Consider the following 17689-nt stretch of genomic DNA (forward strand, 5'->3'; position numbering starts at 1 on the left):
CTGCATGGCACAAAGAAATGATTTTTTTAAAAAAAAAAAAAAAAAAAAAAACACAAGCTCCTCTTGATCTGACACTCTTCCTGACTAAACACTTGGAAGCAAAGTTGGCACACATGGGTATTTAAGGATAATTTCTCCTCAAAAATCAACATTTTCAGGAGTTAAAATCATATAGCAATACTATGTCAGTGTACACAGGCATGAGAAATGGTTACAATGCAGTATGAATATGCAGCTTTCTGCAGCTGGACATTAACTAGCAGCAAAACAACACAATTGCATATAATTGTAGTGCAATGGGAAAACTGTTCTTAGGTTGTTTCAATTTGGTCTGGTCGGTAACGAGAAAAATCAAGTGAGTGCAGTCACGTCATTCAGGCTGCTGAAGGAAAGAAAACTGATTTTAAAAAAAAAATCCTAAACCCAGCCAGTCTCTTGCACTATCATTTCTAAAATCAGCATGTGAACCAATTAATTCAGGCATTCATCAAGAAAAATCATTTCAATTTCTTAATTCTGTACTTTGAACAATTTTAGGAGACTTGGACTGGATTTGAGTCTCAGTGGACCGATACAGGACTGACTGACAGGCAGTAGGTTTGTTCAGTAAGTCAAAAATATTCCAGACACAAACGGAACATGAAGAAAAATCACCAGCATACTCTTTCTTGAACAAACTCCTGTCCATTCACTCTACAGATGTTCCACTTCGCCGAACATGACTGAAATCTGAGCAAGATGAAAAAACTAAAAGTGAAGTTTTGTTCTTCCAGCCGTGCACATGTTCTGATCACTCTAGGCGAAGCTATTCTCTGGGTAGCTCACTTTGATAGCCCCCCAGTAGCAGGCACGTATCAGACAGATGAGGCCCAGCAGATAGGCAAATGCCCAGGACACGTAGGTGGCGTTGTAACGTCTGGCGAAGTCCCGAGTGCCAACCTATAATTACACATAATGGGGGGAGGGAGGAAGAAGACAGCATGGAGGAAATCATAGTTACACCTATAGAAATACAGATCATCGATTTGTATTTAAAAAGATCCCCTTATATGCATTTTGTCAGATTAGGCTCCAGTCATAAAAGGCTAGAGATCAGTGGGCGACTGCCTGGCAGCAAGCAGGCGCTAGGGGGAAAAGTGTATTCCCTGCACAGAAATCCTCCTTGTGTTTGCTTTGGTCACTTGTATTTTGCCGTGGCTGCTCGTAGTTTATCAAGTTATTTGCAAATCCTTGCTAATTGCTTTCTAAGCAGGAGTGAAACTGGGAAACCTGAAAACAGACACAGTTACCCTCACAGTAAAAGCTGCATGTTTTGAAACATGGTGCCTTCTGATAAGGCACAACTTTTACTTTCAAGGGGAATGATGTCCATTTATGATTTGTACAGCACCTTTGCGAATTTCACTACCACTCAGTGGTTGGTTAGCGACAGATAAGTTGGCATCTTCCAAACAAACTATAGGAAACTGCTGCAATCTGTTAGCAACCAAAGCAGTGAAAAGGATAGTTTTGGTGCTGCACCTTCTGCAACTAATATCACCCAGCCAAAGACAAAAAACTACTGCAGCCAACCGGACAATCACTTTTTTTTTGGCCAGCCTGTGAGACCATGCCTCAGCTGAAATGCAAAAGTATAAGCTCATTATATTAAATATGTTTCTGTGAAACACTGAACAAGGCGTGGTTGGAAATGCATTGGATGTTTTGTAGATTTGTCACTTTTATCTTTCTCGTCATCTCTAAAACATATATACAGTTTTCATTTTCTCAGGTCACAACACCAGTGTCTGATGGAAATTTCCAGATCTTTACTCCTATTCATAAAGTACAGATAAATACAAATGCTCTACACTGAAGTTTTTCATTGACAATTTGTGAACCCCACTGGGTGATGCTGCTGAAGACTCGTCCTCTAGCACCTCCACATGGAGGGAGTGAATTGTGGTTTAGAGTTTAAAGTCTCTACTGCTGTGTCATGAAATATGATGCAGATCAGATTCTCTTTTTGTGACGTTTTGTTGTTTTACCTTATTTCACTTTAGCTCAGTTACAGTTACAGTGGGGCAAAAAAGTATTTAGTCAGCCACCGATTGTGCAAGTTCCCCCACCTAAAATGATGACAGAGGTCAGTAATTTGCACCAGAGGTACACTTCAACTGTGAGAGACAGAATGTGAAAAAAAAATCCATGAATCCACATGGTAGGATTTGTAAAGAATTTATTCGTAAATCAGGGTGGAAAATAAGTATTTGGTCAATAACAAAAATACAACTCAATACTTTGTAACATAACCTTTGTTGGCAATAACAGAGGTCAAACGTTTACTATAGGTCTTTACCAGGTTTGCACACACAGTAGCTGGTATTTTGGCCCATTCCTCCATGCAGATCTTCTCGAGAGCAGTGATGTTTTGGGGCTGTCGCCGAGCAACACAGACTTTCAACTCCCGCCACAGATTTTCTATGGGGTTGAGGTCTGGAGACTGGCTAGGCCACTCCAGGACTTTCAAATGCTTCTTACGGAGCCACTCCTTTGTTGCCCGGGCGGTGTGTTTTGGATCATTGTCATGTTGGAAGACCCAGCCTCGTTTCATCTTCAAAGTTCTCACTGATGGAAGGAGGTTTTGGCTCAAAATCTCACGATACATGGCCCCATTCATTCTGTCCTTAACACGGATCAGTCGTCCTGTCCCCTTGGCAGAAAAACAGCCCCATAGCATGATGTTTCCACCCCCATGCTTCACAGTAGGTATGGTGTTCTTGGGATGCAACTCAGTATTCTTCTTCCTCCAAACACGACGAGTTGAGTTTATACCAAAAAGTTCTACTTTGGTTTCATCTGACCACATGACTTTCTCCCAATCCTCTGCTGTATCATCCATGTGCTCTCTGGCAAACTTCAGACGGGCCTGGACATGCACTGGCTTCAGCAGCGGAACACGTCTGGCACTGCGGGATTTGATTCCCTGCCGTTGTAGTGTGTTACTGATGGTGACCTTTGTTACTTTGGTCCCAGCTCTCTGCAGATCATTCACCAGGTCCCCCCGTGTGGTTCTGGGATCTTTGCTCACCGTTCTCATGATCATTTTGACCCCATGGGATGAGATCTTGCGTGGAGCCCCAGATCGAGGGAGATTATCAGTGGTCTTGTATGTCTTCCATTTTCTGATGATTGCTCCCACAGTTGATTTTTTCACACCAAGCTGCTTGCCTATTGTAGATTCACTCTTCCCAGTCTGGTGCAGGTCTACAATACTTTTCCTGGTGTCCTTCAAAAGCTCTTTGGTCTTGGCCATGGCGGAGTTTGGAGTCTGACTGTTTGAGGCTGTGGACAGGTGTCTTTTATACAGATGATCAGTTCAAACAGGTGCCATTCATACAGGTAACGAGTGGGGGACAGAAAAGCTTCTTACAGAAGACGTTACAGGTCTGTGAGAGCCAGAGATTTTCCTTGTTTGAGGTGACCAAATACTTATTTTCCACCCTAATTTACGAATAAATTCTTTACAAATCCTACCATGTGGATTCATGGATTTTTTTTTCACATTCTGTCTCTCACAGTTGAAGTGTACCTCTGGTGCAAATTACTGACCTCTGTCATCATTTTAAGTGGGGGAACTTGCACAATCGGTGGCTGACTAAATACTTTTTTGCCCCACTGTACATCTTGCTTGTACTGAGCTAACTTGGTGGCTTTTGTCCATTTTCATTGTCAAAAGAGTGACTTACTTACTTGGATAGTATCTGCACAAACTGATCAAAGCGTACTTACTGTTAAACCCACTCCAATGAAAATGCAGATCATTCCTATAGTTATATAAGCACAACAGCGCCTCCTAGGGAGCGCACTGCCGACGGAGGATCTGCAGAGAGAGATTGAGAAAAGAAAGAAATTGGGGAGAAACATTTAGAGGGTTTCCACACGGATACAGACTGAAACATACAAACTACATGTAGATGTTACACTGTCTTATTTATTTTTTTTATTTTGTAATCCAGTGGAAGTCCCCACACATTGTCCCAGTGATCTTACTTCACCATGCTCTGATGATAAATCTGTTTGCCAAAAGTCTCACTTCCTTTTTTAAGTTACACTTGTAAGCGCTCCAGGACGGTCACATGTCCAGCTTCAAACAACCTCCACTCCATCCAGCCTCTAAACAAACACAGTTCAACTGCCTTGAAGCAGCAGACTGGCATAACTTTACTATAATTTCACTTTCCTTCCCCCACTCAGCTCTCACATGCCTCTCATGTGACAGGACTGAAGCATTCTTCAGGGATCACTGGCATTCAGATGGCTTAGGGGTGCCTGGTCACCTGATTTACTGCCTTCTACTTTTTTTCTACTGCATTCACATCCCCTGTTTCTTTTACTAGCTGTTTATTCAGTGAACTAGAACCATCTCTTCATTTTAGTAATGTAGACAGAAGAGGGAAATTACTACCGTTTTATCTGCTTAAATTAAGAGGACTTCTCTTTGGAAAGGTGTTACTAGAACAGAAGTTTCAGTTCCTCAATGAGAATTAAGGGAAAATATTTAGCTCAGCCTTTATGTCTGTAATAAAGAAGGAAAGGGGGTTTTAGGATGAGAGAGACGATGATAGGAATTTTTGGAAAAGCTATGAGTGGTAAAAGTATTGCACAGAGATAATAAATGAAGTTCACTGACTTAAAGAAGTACATCAGCCAACTACACAGAAAACAAGGGTAGAAGTAGTGTCATGTTATAGTTGCTGCTTATCTCACCATCACTGTCTGCATCATCTCATTAGGACAAAAACCTCTCTGAGGTGACCCCTCCTCCTCTCCTCAGACCTGTGACCCTCATACCACTAACATTACATGTGAGGCCAAACTTTAATACGTGTCACACGTCTAGATTAGCCTTGCTTACCTCCCCTCCTCCTTCCAAGAACTGCAAATCCAGCCCTCTAAACCTTTGCATCTCAGTGAATTTAAACATAAATTCAATAGGTAATGGTAAATGGCCTGTATTTGTATAGCGCTTTACTAGTCCCTAAGGACCCCAAAGCGCTTTAAACATCCAGTCATCCACCCATTCACACACACATTCACACACTGGTGATGGCAAGCTACATTGCAGCCACAGCCACCCTGGGGCGCACTGACAGAGGCGAGCCTGCCGGACACTGGCGCCACCGGGCCCTCTGACCACCACCAGTAGGCAACGGGTGAAGTGTCTTGCCCAAGGACACAACGACCGAGACTGTCCAAGCCAGGGCTCGAACCGGCAACCTTCTAATTACAAGGCGAACTCCCAACTCTTGAGCCACGATCGCCCCACACCCTCTTTTTTTCTCCTGGTATTCAAGTGTTTGGTTTCATAGTTGAGTCATACTAGACCACAGCTCTACATGGCGAAGTGTTAATGCCTATACAGAAGTGAAATGTCTATGTTTTTTTCTATTCTGCTTTTTCTCATGTGCAGTATGCCTTCATGGTGAATTACTTCTCCAATAAATAAAGATAAATAACTTTAAAGTAAGCTGTGTGGGGATTTTAGTGTAACAACACTGTACAGTGTTTCACACAGCCTCAGCTTCACTCTGCTGACCAAATTTAGATTTCACAAAGCTCAGTGGATATAATGAATCATACCGATTTGCATGTGTTCACTAGTTGGCTCTATAGTGTAGTGGTTTACACATTTGCTTAAGAAGCATAGGATGTCTGGTTCAATGCTGGGACGAGACATGAATGTGTCTGGGGTTGCATCAGGAAGGGCATCCTGCAATTCAAAGTTATTTTCTATAATCTCCTGTTTGGGGCAGCTAATTAATGGGTTCTTTTTATTTTTATTTTACAATCAAATGTAACAGTGTAGGCTCCTGAAAGTTGTTACTTTCAGCTTGCATGTTGTTTTCAATGTTTCTGTGTACATTATGTGGACAAAAGTCTGCCTTTACAAACATTTGTGATAGAATGAGTTGCTCTAAATTCGGAGTGTGGTGCTGTAATAGGATGTCACAGTTGCAACAAGTCAGTTTGTGAAATTTCTTCCTTTCCAGACATTTCACAATTAGCTGTAAGTGATGCTATTGCAGAGTGGAAGTGTTTAAGAGCCACAGGAACTCAGTTACAGAAGGATGTCAACAAACATAACAGGGCACGGTGGTAAAAGTCACCATTGCTCTGCTGACTAACTGCAGAGCTGTAAACCTCCTCTGGCTTTATCATAAGCACTAAAACTGCATCCCAGGAGCTGCATTAGACAATGCAATTGTAATATAATGAAATGCATTTTAACAAAAAGCAGACTGCAGTACTTCTTTCTATGAGACATGAAGTAAAATTAGTGGCTTCCTTTCTGTAACTGCAAAATCATGAAGTTGGAAAAAACAAACCAGACATTTTCATAGTTAACGGGCTAACCTGACAATTTTCCCAGATTAAATTGGAAACTGACATCTGAAAATAAAATGTAGTTAACACTTTTTTTTTTACTTACTGTAGTTTTTAAAGCAGAACTGCATTGTGCAGCACACAGCAGAAATGAGGAGAAACACATGGGAAGTTTACTTTCTCAGCAGAAGAGCTCTGAAGCACAGCTGATGTTCACGTACAGCATGAATGAGTTCATTCAATTTAATTTTATTTGTATGGCACCAAATGCCAACAACAGTTGCGATAATACACTGAACAAAAATATAAACGCAACACTTTTGTCTTTGCTCCCATTCCCCATGGGATGGACGTAGAGACCTAAAATTCATTCCAGATACACAATATAACCATCCCTCCCAAACATTGGTCACAAATCAGTCCAAATGTGTGGTAGTGGGCACATCTGCCATATTGAGATAATCCATCCCACCTCACAGGTGTGCCACATCAGGATGCTGATCTGACATCATGAGTAGTGCACAGGTGTACCTCAGACTGCCCACAACAAAAGGCCACCCTGGAATGTGCAGTTTTTTGCGCTATTGGGGGTCTGGGGACCCAGAACCGGTCAGTATCTGGTGTGACCACCATTTGCCTCATGCAGTGCAACACATCGTTGCATGGAGTCTATCAGATTGTCAATTGTGGCCTGTGGAATGTTGGTCCACTCCACTTCAATGGCTGTGCGAGGTTGTTGGATATTCGTGGGAACTGGTACTGTCCGGCGTGTCAAGCACATCCCGAACATGCTCAATGCGTGACATGTCCGGTGAGTATGCCGGCCATGCAAGAACTGGGACATTCTCAGCTGCCATCTGCCCTGAACAATGTGAACCATGATTCATCCGTGAAGCGCACACCTCTCCAACGTGCCAGACGCCATCGAATGTGAGCATTTGCCCACAGAAGTCTGTTACGGCGACGAGCTGGAGTCAGGTCAAGACCCCGATGAGGACGACGGGCATGCAGTTGAGCGTCCCTGAGACGGTTTCTGACAGTTTGTGCAGAAATTGTTTGGTTGTGCAAACCAATTGTTCCAACAGCTGTCTGGGTGGCTGGTCTCAGACGATCTTGGAGGTGAACCTGCTGGATGTGGAGGTCCTGGGCTGGTGTGGTTACACGAGGTCTGCGGTTGTGAGGCCGGTTGGATGTGCTGCCATATTCTCTGAAACGCCTGTGGAGACGGCTTATGGTTGAGAAATGAACATTCAATGCACGGGCGACAGATCTGGTTGACATTCCTGCTGTCAGCATGCCAATTGCACGCTCCCTCATTGCTTGTGGCATCTGTGGCATTTTGCTGTGAGACAAAACTGCACATTCCAGGGTGGCCTTTTGTTGTGGGCAGTCTGAGGTACACCTGTGCACTACTCATGATGTCAGATCAGCATCCTGATGTGGCACACCTGTGAGGTGGGATGGATTATCTCAATATAGCAGATGTGCCCACTACCACACATTTGGACTGATTTGTGACCACTGTTTGGGAGGGATGGTTATATTGTGTATCTGGAATGAATTTTAGGTCTCTACGTCCATCCCATGGGGAATGGGAGCAAAAACAAAAGTGTTGCGTTTATATTTTTGTTCAGTGTAGAAAGAAAACCACAAGAAACTATCAAACTTTGGGTTTATCAAACACAAGATTTAGAACTGTTACCGATGCCAGCTGTGAAGACACTGGTACAGCTGTCTATTTGAAGGAAAGTGAACTTAATGTTTTTTCCTTCCTGAATTTTACTTTTATTTTTTATGCTTGTTTGTTTGGTTTTTTTTTAGCTTTTTTGTTTAATTTTTTGTTTTTTACTCCTGTCTAACCAGGATGCCTCCTGGGTGGCTCCAAGGTGAGGTGTTCCAGGTATATCCCATCAGGATCAGCCCAGTACATGCTGGTGAGATGTATGGGAATGTCATGGTGTTCCTCCCCACCCCGCAACAAAGACTAATTCAGTCATTCATTATGAAGATAAATATACACATGTGAAAGAGTCTGGAGATGGCGTGGTATCTGTCATGTGTGCTCAGTGTGAATCTGCTCTCCTCTGTGAAGAAAATGGGGCTCCAGTGGTGAACCTGTTAGTTCTGGTGTTTTCTGGAGAGGTCCTGTCAAGCTGCACAGTGCTGGGCTGTGAGCACAGATCTCATTAAAGATTAAAGATTGCATTTTGGCAAATGCCACTGTTCTTTTGCTCTCTGCATGAACAGCCTACTCCAAAGTTCAGCTTTATGCTACTAAAGCATGCAGAAACCAGAAAACTCCCATTCATCAAAATTTGGTTTGTGCCTACTGATTCAGAATATAAACATGCAGATATCCACTTAAAGCGACTGTGTGAAGGGGAACTCTGTGTGAAAGTTTGATGGACTCACATTTTTTTGCAGTGGGGACACTTGGCTAGCGTGTTAAATCGAAGCTCCATCCACTGTGAGGGAATAAAAAGAAATCAGCATTTTCATTTTAAGGCACAAAGAAAACGTATACACGCACGGAGACACACACGCATGCACAGGCTCACAGAAATGAAACGAAACACTACAATCTTACTCTTTTTAGAAACAACAAATCAGCAAAAGGCTTACTGGAAATGATCTGAAACAGTTTTAATGAACCGTCTAAATCTATCCTGCACTCTTGCTAAGTTAGCACACAGAGTCATAATTCGTTAGTTGATATTTCATCTAGTGTTAAATCACTCCAAATCATATTAATTCAAGGGTCACGGTGAAGTTAAACATGTGACAACATCTGGCTTCAGGTTAGAAATAACAATAAATTAAATACCTAAAGGTAAGCAAGCGGCAATAAAAAAGAAACAATTTAGCGCAGACTTCTAGAGCCTAATGCATTAAAAAAAATTTACATTTTATTTTTTTAATTGATCAAAGCTCTGCTCAAAGCCAGATGTTCACAAAGTCAGAGTAAATAAGGCCACAAATTGAGCTGGAGCGGGTTAGGCTGTTGTTAATAAGTCCACCAGTAAGACCAGCTTTCTCAACCTGTTGTTGTGCTGGTGGAGAGCCATCACTGGGGAGACCAGACATAGGCTGTGATGTCCTGGCGTCCTCACTGCCCTGCAGATGCCGCAAGCAGCAATGTGCAGATGTTAAGAGGAAAACAGCACTGACTTTATTTTTCTTACATTCGAGTCTGTGTCACACTGACTCAATGGCTCAGGTTGTGTACATAACCTTGCTTATGTGAAATATTAAATGCATGTGTGACATGTTACACTCAACCCAAACATGTCAAATGCACTGATAGTAACATCAACAAAGAGTGGCAGGAAGCCATTTTTATCCGAGATTAGAAAACTCTGCAAAAAGCAGGTTGAGAGCATGTTAGAGAGGGAAACTTGTGTGGAAAGGTGCGGCCATGCTCAGTCAAGAGGTACTCAGGATGTTTGGTGAGACACGCAATGAAAGAAAACATGCAGAAAATGCATGCCAGCCACGCGCAGATGTAATTCTGTGCTTTTAATGAATAGCTGACCCCACATAAAGTACAACTAGCTAGCAGACAATCCTTCAGCAATTTATCTATTTACTGCAGTAGTTTTCTGTAAACATGAACATATGGCGAGGCTCTCAAAATTACGTATATATGCACGTACCAACAACAGCACAGCAATGAGATTCTGCATTAACAAGCCTGTGCCTGACTGAGGATGGTTGTATTTGCAGGTTTACATACTAGGAAGGTGTTGCCACAGTGGCCACAGACCACTCTCATTCCCTCGGGTTGGATGGGCAGCGCTGGCTGGGCGGGTTGCTCCTCGGGGATCACCATCACTGGGCTCAGGTTGATGATGCGTCTGCTGTCAGAGGAACCAAGAAGACATTTATGATTAATAATAACTGATATAGATAAAACTAAAACTCCAACTGGTTCATGTGATCAGCGAGTCTTGTTTACATACTAAGGTTCATTATGGAGTTCCACAGAGTTTCATGCTGGGATCAATTCTTTTTACATTATACATCCTTCCCTTGGACACTGTCATTCGAAAGCACAGCATAAATTTTCAGTGCTTAGCAGATGATATGCAGCTTTATCCATGTATGAAGCTAGAAGACACACACCAACTAGTTAAACTGCAGGAATTTCTTAAAGGCATAAAGACCTAGATAACCTCTAATGTTTTAATGTAATGTTCTAATGGTTTTTTTAAAGAGATATTTCACCTCTCATCCGAAAAGCTTCTTACATCCTCAAGAAACTTAGAGAAGTCCACACGCTTTTCTTTCCAAGCTCCTTGGTCTTTACCTTACCTTACCTTACGCGACTGTTTGACTTGTTACAGAGCCAACATGTTGCCACAGCCCCAGATTCAGTTTTGAAGCACTGTGTGGCTTATTGCATCAGTGGGGTAAACTGTCTGAATGTTTCTTCTTGTTCCGTACCAGTTTGGTCGAGGACATCCTATCCTTCTGGATGTGTCTTTACAGATGAGCAGGCAGTTGCAGGGACACCGCACATACTTCTTCCCTGTAGGGGGATTCTTAATGGGCTAAAAGAAACATAAAAAACTATGAGTTAAAACTGCTATGCTTAGAAAAGTTTTGGTTTCAGTAGTAAAGTACAACTCCTTTAAGCAAGTTTCTTCTGATTGGTTGCACCTGTTGAGCACGTTTGCATGGAGCCACAAAGCTGTGACCACATTAGGGTTATTGGGCCCACTGACACCACTATGATCTGAAAGTTGAGAGTAAAGAATGCACTGCTTTAAATTTAGCTCATCCACAGTTCACGTTATACTTCAACACAGAATGAGCAGAATGAGCTCGGGGGAGAATTTATCCTCTATTTCAGATTTTCTGTATCCAGCCATCACAGCAGACTAAACCCTCTTAAAAACGACATTGGAGCTGGTGTCAACAACTGTAACAGTCAATTACCAACATAAACCACCATCCTCTGAATGAAACCATTACAAACACACTTAAAAACAAATATTTCAAGTGTACTTTTTTTGCGCTGCCTGTGTAAATCAAACAAAACTTGGAGAAACTCCTGGTTAAAATCAAGTTCTGGTCATGTGACTCTCTAACTTTATATTTACAGTAAGATACAACAGCTCGAGGCCAGATGCTAAACCGTGCATCGTTTTGGTGCAGAGTAGCATAATATAAGATGTCCGTGTGGATGCATAACGACCAAAAATATCAGCTGTGCTAATGGCATTTCCCACCCGAGCGCTGGTGATGACAGTCATTCATTCTCCCTGCACTCCTTGTCACACTGGCAGCCTTAGGCCCTGATTAATTTGGTCGAATGTCAACATCAGTTTAAGCGATAAAGGCAGGCAAAGAAGCAAAGGTGGGGAAAAAGCAGTCCAAATGTGAGCACTGAAAGTCAATCAAACATTCTTTCATGCAAAAATGTGCCTGACAATAAAATTCAACAGGGAATTTAGGCTGTAACAGATACAGAGGAAAGTCGAATGTTGAACTGTTACGGTTTTAGTTTGTCGACACCTGTGATGATGTAGCCTCCACTTACTGTAGCTTCATTGCAGACAGTGCACTTGACCACGTGCTGATGCAGCTTTCCGTCCAGGTTGATGAGCGACTGGCAAACGCGGCAGTTGATGACAGGCACACCGCCGGCATCGGGGCTGGCGATGGCTGTGTAAGGAGGAGGTAGTTCGGCTTTGAGAAGAGGAAGGCAAAGCACACAGCCAGATGTTAATGGCATGCATCTGGAGAAAAGCAGCTTCATGAACAAAAAATTGGCTTTGTGTGTCCAGTTTGTACTTTGGAAACAGAATAATTTATAGTACCTGAATAATTCCATTTACAGACAAGATTTTCTCTTTATGTCTGCAAGGCCTACTGTGAACTGACTACAGTGGCCACCATAATGACCTCTGTACTGTTTAATCCCACATTAACCTCGTGTATTTAGTCTGTATTTCAGAGTTTTAACATTTAATCTACAGGCTTGCACCAGCCACTGCCTTTACTACAATGGCTTTGTGGCATATTTAAAATTCTGCTTGTCTGTAACGTAGCTAAAGCCAATAAAATCTGTAGTTACACAATTAACCATAATACCTCTATCAGTTTAATTTTAATTAACAGGAGCAGAGGTTTAAATAACATGTGAGTATACAGTAATTACGCCATCTATATTCTTAAGCTCTGGCAAGCTGAAATCATATTTATATCGATCAACACTTAAATACTCATTCAGATGTCAGTCTCACATTTTTCTAAACTAAAATGCCAAAATACATTTCCTAAATCCAGATGTGGTATGTAGAGCTGCTGCTCTTCCCCCTCCATGACAGGAAGCTAAATATGTTTAGGCACCGGAGAAAAAGTGAGGACGCAAACATGCTTTCTGGATTCATGACAAGCTTCTTTCCAAAAAAATATTAACCAGCTATATCAGAATATACAGTCTCTTTGTTTGGCTTCATTTACCCGACTGACGGCTCAGTGACACGAAGAAGCCATCCAATCTAACAATCGACTAATTATTAGAATCTAATCTCGCCCTGAATGAGATAATGGCATGGGTCGGTGGGTAAACGTGCTTGGCTCCGACATTTAGAGACTCTGAACCGGTTGACACCACAGGGACAGATGGGACACCCGTCTACATTTGGGCGAACCTGGCTACGACTACGACGCGAGCATGCCAAGACTGGACACTCCCACTGAGTTTCAGGCAGCAGAGTGGCTCTTATTACACAACAAAGCTAAGTGAATCCTCCTCTACTACGCTTTGTTAATCTAAAATGTAACACAGTGCGACCAGATGGAGAATATTTTTTATTATTCCACAACACCTTAGGATTAAATCTAAATTTCTGCCGTGTTAGTATCCACCCCGACTTAGTCTCAGGTCTGTTTCTCCTCCTCTTGCTGCTTTGTGTGTTTTAATGCACGTCTGACACTGAAGACAGCAGCTATAGGTTTTCACAAGGAGCCAGAGGAAAGACGAGAAGACTCTGCTGCAACCACCACCAACACCACAACATACAGTCCTGCTTTAAGGGTATTGACTCGATGACTTCACTTGTGGTTTGTGGGATAGAATGCCAAGCTGAACATCTGGTATTCAGACACCAGCAGCTCTGGAGACCTTTCTGTGTGGCAAGAAAAAAATGATCTCTTTAATCTTAAAATAATACTACAGTTTTCCTTTTACCGACACAACAATGCGTCTGCCCATCCCTCACTACAGCCAACATTTTAGATTTAATCTGAAGTCTTTAAGATCTAGCCACAAATTTGAGAGTTAATTTGAAAGAAAATCTAGTTCTCTCCCAAAGCAGCTACGTTAGTAGACATTTAGTGCATGTGTGTAAGACACAGTATAAAAATTGCAAACAATGTGCCTTAATTACATCTATGTTTTACACTATTACAATACATTATTAATCTAAACATCTTGGTTGTGTATAAGCACACTGGTTTGGGTTGTCTTCTAATAAAGTGCTGCTCTGATTCAGATGATAAGTCAGCTTTTATCATGTTAAGATCAATGTTATTGTACCGTGTCTCCTGTTGTGTTCATTTACTAAAGGACAGCATGTCTCGACAGCTGATCTCTTTATTCATGGAGGAGTCTTTCCAGGCTGGGCAGTTCTTTGCCTCAGTCATCTCAGCTTCCACCTATGAACAGTTCAGCCAGATATCAATAAAGCTCCTCCACTCGTCTGATTAGTGTTAATCAGTCAGACAGGGCATTGGGTTCGGTCGGCTCTGTTTGCAAATCCGTGACTGATAACTGATTTATTTTAACTAGACTGAATTACTTTTCTCTTCCACTGACCTGTGATAAAGACTCGTCATTGGTCACATGTTCTTGTAACCCACCCGCTTCCACACGGTAGCTGCTCTCTCTTTGGAGGCAGCTCTTTAATGGTGGAGTCAGCAAGTTAATATTTTTAACTTTGTGTTTTCATGATAAATAAAACACTGAAAGTTTCTACTACTAACAAAACAAAACAAGATAACAATGTTTTTTTAGTGAGAAAGTAAATTAACTGATTTTTCAAAGTAATGTAACTGAATTTATATACACTTGCCAGACATTTTATTAGGTACACCTTTCCGGGATTTTATGGGACCCCTTTTTTTTGCCTTCAGAGCTTCCTTAACTCTTCATGGCTTCAACAAGGTGCTTTCTCCATGGTGTAATGCCCATATTGACATGATGGCATCACACAGTTGCTGCAAATCTGTCGCCTGCACAGTGAACTCACTGTCATGTTCAAAAAAACCTGTTTATGGCTGCTGGAAGCAACAATCTGAGGCTGGGTACACTGCGGTCATAAAGCGATGGATGTGGTCAGTAACCTTACCATCTAACATCAAGTCTCATCACACAAGTCTTCCAGTCTTCTGTTGTCCAGGTTTGGTGAGCTTGTGTGAACTGTAGTCTCAGTTTCCTGTTATTAGCTGACAGGAGTCTCACTTGGGGTGATCTTCTGCTGCTGTAGCTCATCTGCTTCAAGGTTCAAAATGTTCTGCACTCAGAGATCCTGTTCTCCATATCTTGGTCGTTTGCTTTTTTCAGTTGCTATTGACGTTCTATCAGATCAGGATTTGTTCTCACTTTCTGACAAATCTCTGTAAACTGTATAGACGGTTGTGTGGGGAAAATCTCAGTAGATGAGCAGTTTCTGAAATACTCAAACCAGCTCGTCTGACTCCAACAACAACGCCACATTCAAAGTCACTTAAAGCACCTTTCTTCTCCAGTTTGATTCTCAGTTAGTCGTCTTCATGCATCAATGCACCGAGTTAGTGCCATGCAACTGGCTGATTAGATATTTGCATTAATGAACGGTTGAACAGGTGTACCTGTTAAAGTGACCATGAGTTGCTAACAAGAAGAATCAGACCTTTCTATTTCGGTATTGTAATAGCAGGGTAACTGGATCTCTTCATATAAAGAAACCTGTTAAAATATTGACGTTTCATGACTTCACCTTAGACTAATTAGTCCTGATAATGTGAAGCTGGTAAAGCTTCATTTTAAACGAGGCAGACATGCTTGTTTTTCTTTGATTATTTTAGGGCAAAAAAAAACAAAAACAACAAGCAGGAACCACTGAATTTCTACCTGCTACTACAGAATAATTCCAGTGAACACAACAAGTATTACATGGATATCCTAAAATTTAAATTCAAGCCACAGCTCACTTTAGTGCCTTAATGCAGCTGCTCATTAGTCAAAGCAGCATCACAGTCATTGTGTTTCTGGGAAATGTCACAGTTTTGGCATTTTAGGATCAAAGTAATTGATTTTACAAACCCAAACTGGAATTAGCCAATAATCCAGTCTGCAGAGAGGGAGGGGGGAGGAACTGTGTCACTGTGTTAGCATCCAGCCAGGCTCTTGCTTCTTAGATTATTACAGTCCAGCATTAAGAGTTTAATCCCGTGGTGAAATATGAATTCTGTGGGATTAGACTTCTCGAGAACAACAAGCACTTCTCTCTCTCCTCTGTTTGTTTGAAATTGGCCTGAAATGCTCCTTAAACTGATTTACACGGTCAATGAGTCCATTCATTTGCTGCCGACCATCCCGAGCTGCTGCAAAGCAAAGAAACGTTGTTTCTGTCAGGCTGCTGACAAAAACGTAGAAGCAGAAACAGGAAAAAAGGTCAAATACTACTGAAAGTAGCACTCAAAATCTAATCCTCAAACAAGAGAATGTGAACTGAAGTCAAAGTACAGCCTGAATCAATATTTAATGCCAGCAAAACACAAGGAGGGCTCTATGTGAGATCATGCATTTCTGCAGCTCCCACAGGCACTTTGCTTCGTCTTTCTTCTTGTGGAGAAGAATATATTGAGAATTTGAGGAGATTATATTCAGAGCAAAGGTCAGTGCAGACAGCTGCTGCCAGTCCTGAGAATAAGCACTGTGGGCTGTAACCTACATGTTTATGTTTTCTGCTGTATGAAAGCTGCAAATCATGCAAGAAGGCTCAAGCTCGTCGCTTACAGTGCATTCACCATGCAAACGAGCAAAACTCACCATCATTAAAAACAGGAGAACACGACATTTAACTCGTGCTGCATTATTTCTCCCATAAAGGGCACACCTGTGGGTGCTTTTGTTGATCTGCAGCTGGACAAAAGGATGCTTCGCCTGCCTCCATCTGCAATGCCTCAGTGCTCCCACGTCAACACTCAACCCAAAATCTACTGAGGCTTTGCAGAGCTTCAGCTCATACCTTCTTTCTTTCTTTTTTTTCTTTTTTTTGCTGGACAAAATCACGGCAGGCCCCAGTGAATCGTGATGTAGAAATCTCTGCACTGAAAACACTGTTTGATGGTACTGCTGGTATTATCGCAGGCCCCTCTCCTCTATAACCCACTGCTCCAGTTCTCACAGTGCAAGCTCCACCTTTCAGTCAGCTGCCGACTGATTTCCCAGCGATGCCCTTGCCTCGCCTTGCTGCAGCTTTATTTACGCACTCACACAAACTCGATACGCCCTGAAAATGATTCAGCATGCAAGCGGCGGGGTGCTGCGTGTGGCGTGTTTACCTCGGGGACTTGAATCCTGCAGGTACGGGGGAGCTGTTGGGGTCACATTCTCGGAGTTGGGGCCCGACAGCAGCGGAGATCGCTCGTCCATGCCGTCGGAGGCCATGTCGTTGACCGTGAGAAATGACGGGGTGGCTCCTGGCTGCACCGAGTTTTCCCTCAGCACGGAGGAGCAGCCAGCGGCTGGTTGTTGGTGCCGACTCGCTCCGGTCCAGCAGCAGCAGCAGCCCCGCTGACGGAAGCCTGGAGAGGGGAGGAGCTCCGCGGTGGTCCACGCCCCTCTCAGATATGGCCCCGGGCATGGGCAGAGTTCATGCTGGTGCACACTGAAGGAATTTTTTTTATTTTTTCCTGATAAACTGCATTGATTTAAAAAGCGTTTTCCATTTAATACCCCAAATACATATTTATTCATATTTAAGCCTAAGAATAATAACGACATGACTGAAATCCAAACGCGACGATAAAGTTTGGGAATTTAAATGGTGGGACAAGAAAAAGCAGCAACTCACGGCTGTTGCCACTAGATGTCACTGTGGGATTACTGAGGTCCGGGGCAGTGCAGTCAGAGCACGCTCGCCCCATATTTTACTATTTATACACGGCTGTGGTGTCAGGTTCACTCAGCAAAGTCCCGCTGTGTTGTGTTTTTTATGTAGACCAGGGGTGGCAAACTCATTTTACAATATGGAGGACCACGAGTACCAAAACTAAGTAACTGTTAAGCATACCTCCCGTTTTCTCCCAGTGTAAATATGGTTAACTG

General features: G+C 42.5%; 1 protein-coding gene across 3 annotated transcripts; it reads right to left on the minus strand.

Annotated features, from left to right (window-relative positions):
* Positions 1-36: 36 nt before the first annotated feature.
* Positions 37-17195, minus strand: pip4p2 (phosphatidylinositol-4,5-bisphosphate 4-phosphatase 2). 3 transcript variants are annotated; one of them, XM_085445701.1, is made up of 8 exons: positions 16924-17195; positions 11909-12033; positions 10810-10916; positions 10100-10223; positions 9406-9480; positions 8779-8831; positions 3772-3862; positions 37-939 (listed from the first exon to the last, which is right to left on the minus strand). In XM_085445701.1, the coding sequence occupies exons 1-8, from the start codon at positions 17027-17029 to the stop codon at positions 796-798; spliced, it is 825 nt and encodes a 274-aa protein (XP_085301827.1). In that variant the 5' UTR covers positions 17030-17195; the 3' UTR covers positions 37-795. The 3 variants fall into 3 exon arrangements, with proteins under 3 accessions (XP_085301827.1, XP_085301825.1, XP_085301828.1); XM_085445699.1 differs by having other exon boundaries at positions 11909-12057; positions 16924-17194; XM_085445702.1 differs by lacking the exon at positions 9406-9480 and having other exon boundaries at positions 11909-12057; positions 16924-17192.
* Positions 17196-17689: the final 494 nt, after the last annotated feature.

The sequence above is a fragment of the Copadichromis virginalis genome, linkage group LG22 (genome assembly GCF_057382275.1).
Source record: "Copadichromis virginalis isolate Kocher_CV1m ecotype Utaka linkage group LG22, C_Virginalis_male_GT1.1, whole genome shotgun sequence".
In the NCBI taxonomy this organism is placed as follows: Eukaryota; Metazoa; Chordata; class Actinopteri; order Cichliformes; family Cichlidae; genus Copadichromis; species Copadichromis virginalis.

Coding starts and splice junctions, on each gene's coding strand:
- pip4p2 (XM_085445699.1), bottom strand. CDS start 17,029: ATGGCCTCCGACGGCATGGACGAGCGATCTCCGCTGCTGTCGGGCCCC. Junction 8,832..9,405: donor CTCCACCAGCACAACAACAG/GTTGAGAAAGCT, acceptor ATTCCCTCACAG/TGGATGGAGCTTCGATTTAA. Junction 3,863..8,778: donor TGTCCCCACTGCAAAAAAAT/GTGAGTCCATCA, acceptor CTCTCTCTGCAG/ATCCTCCGTCGGCAGTGCGC.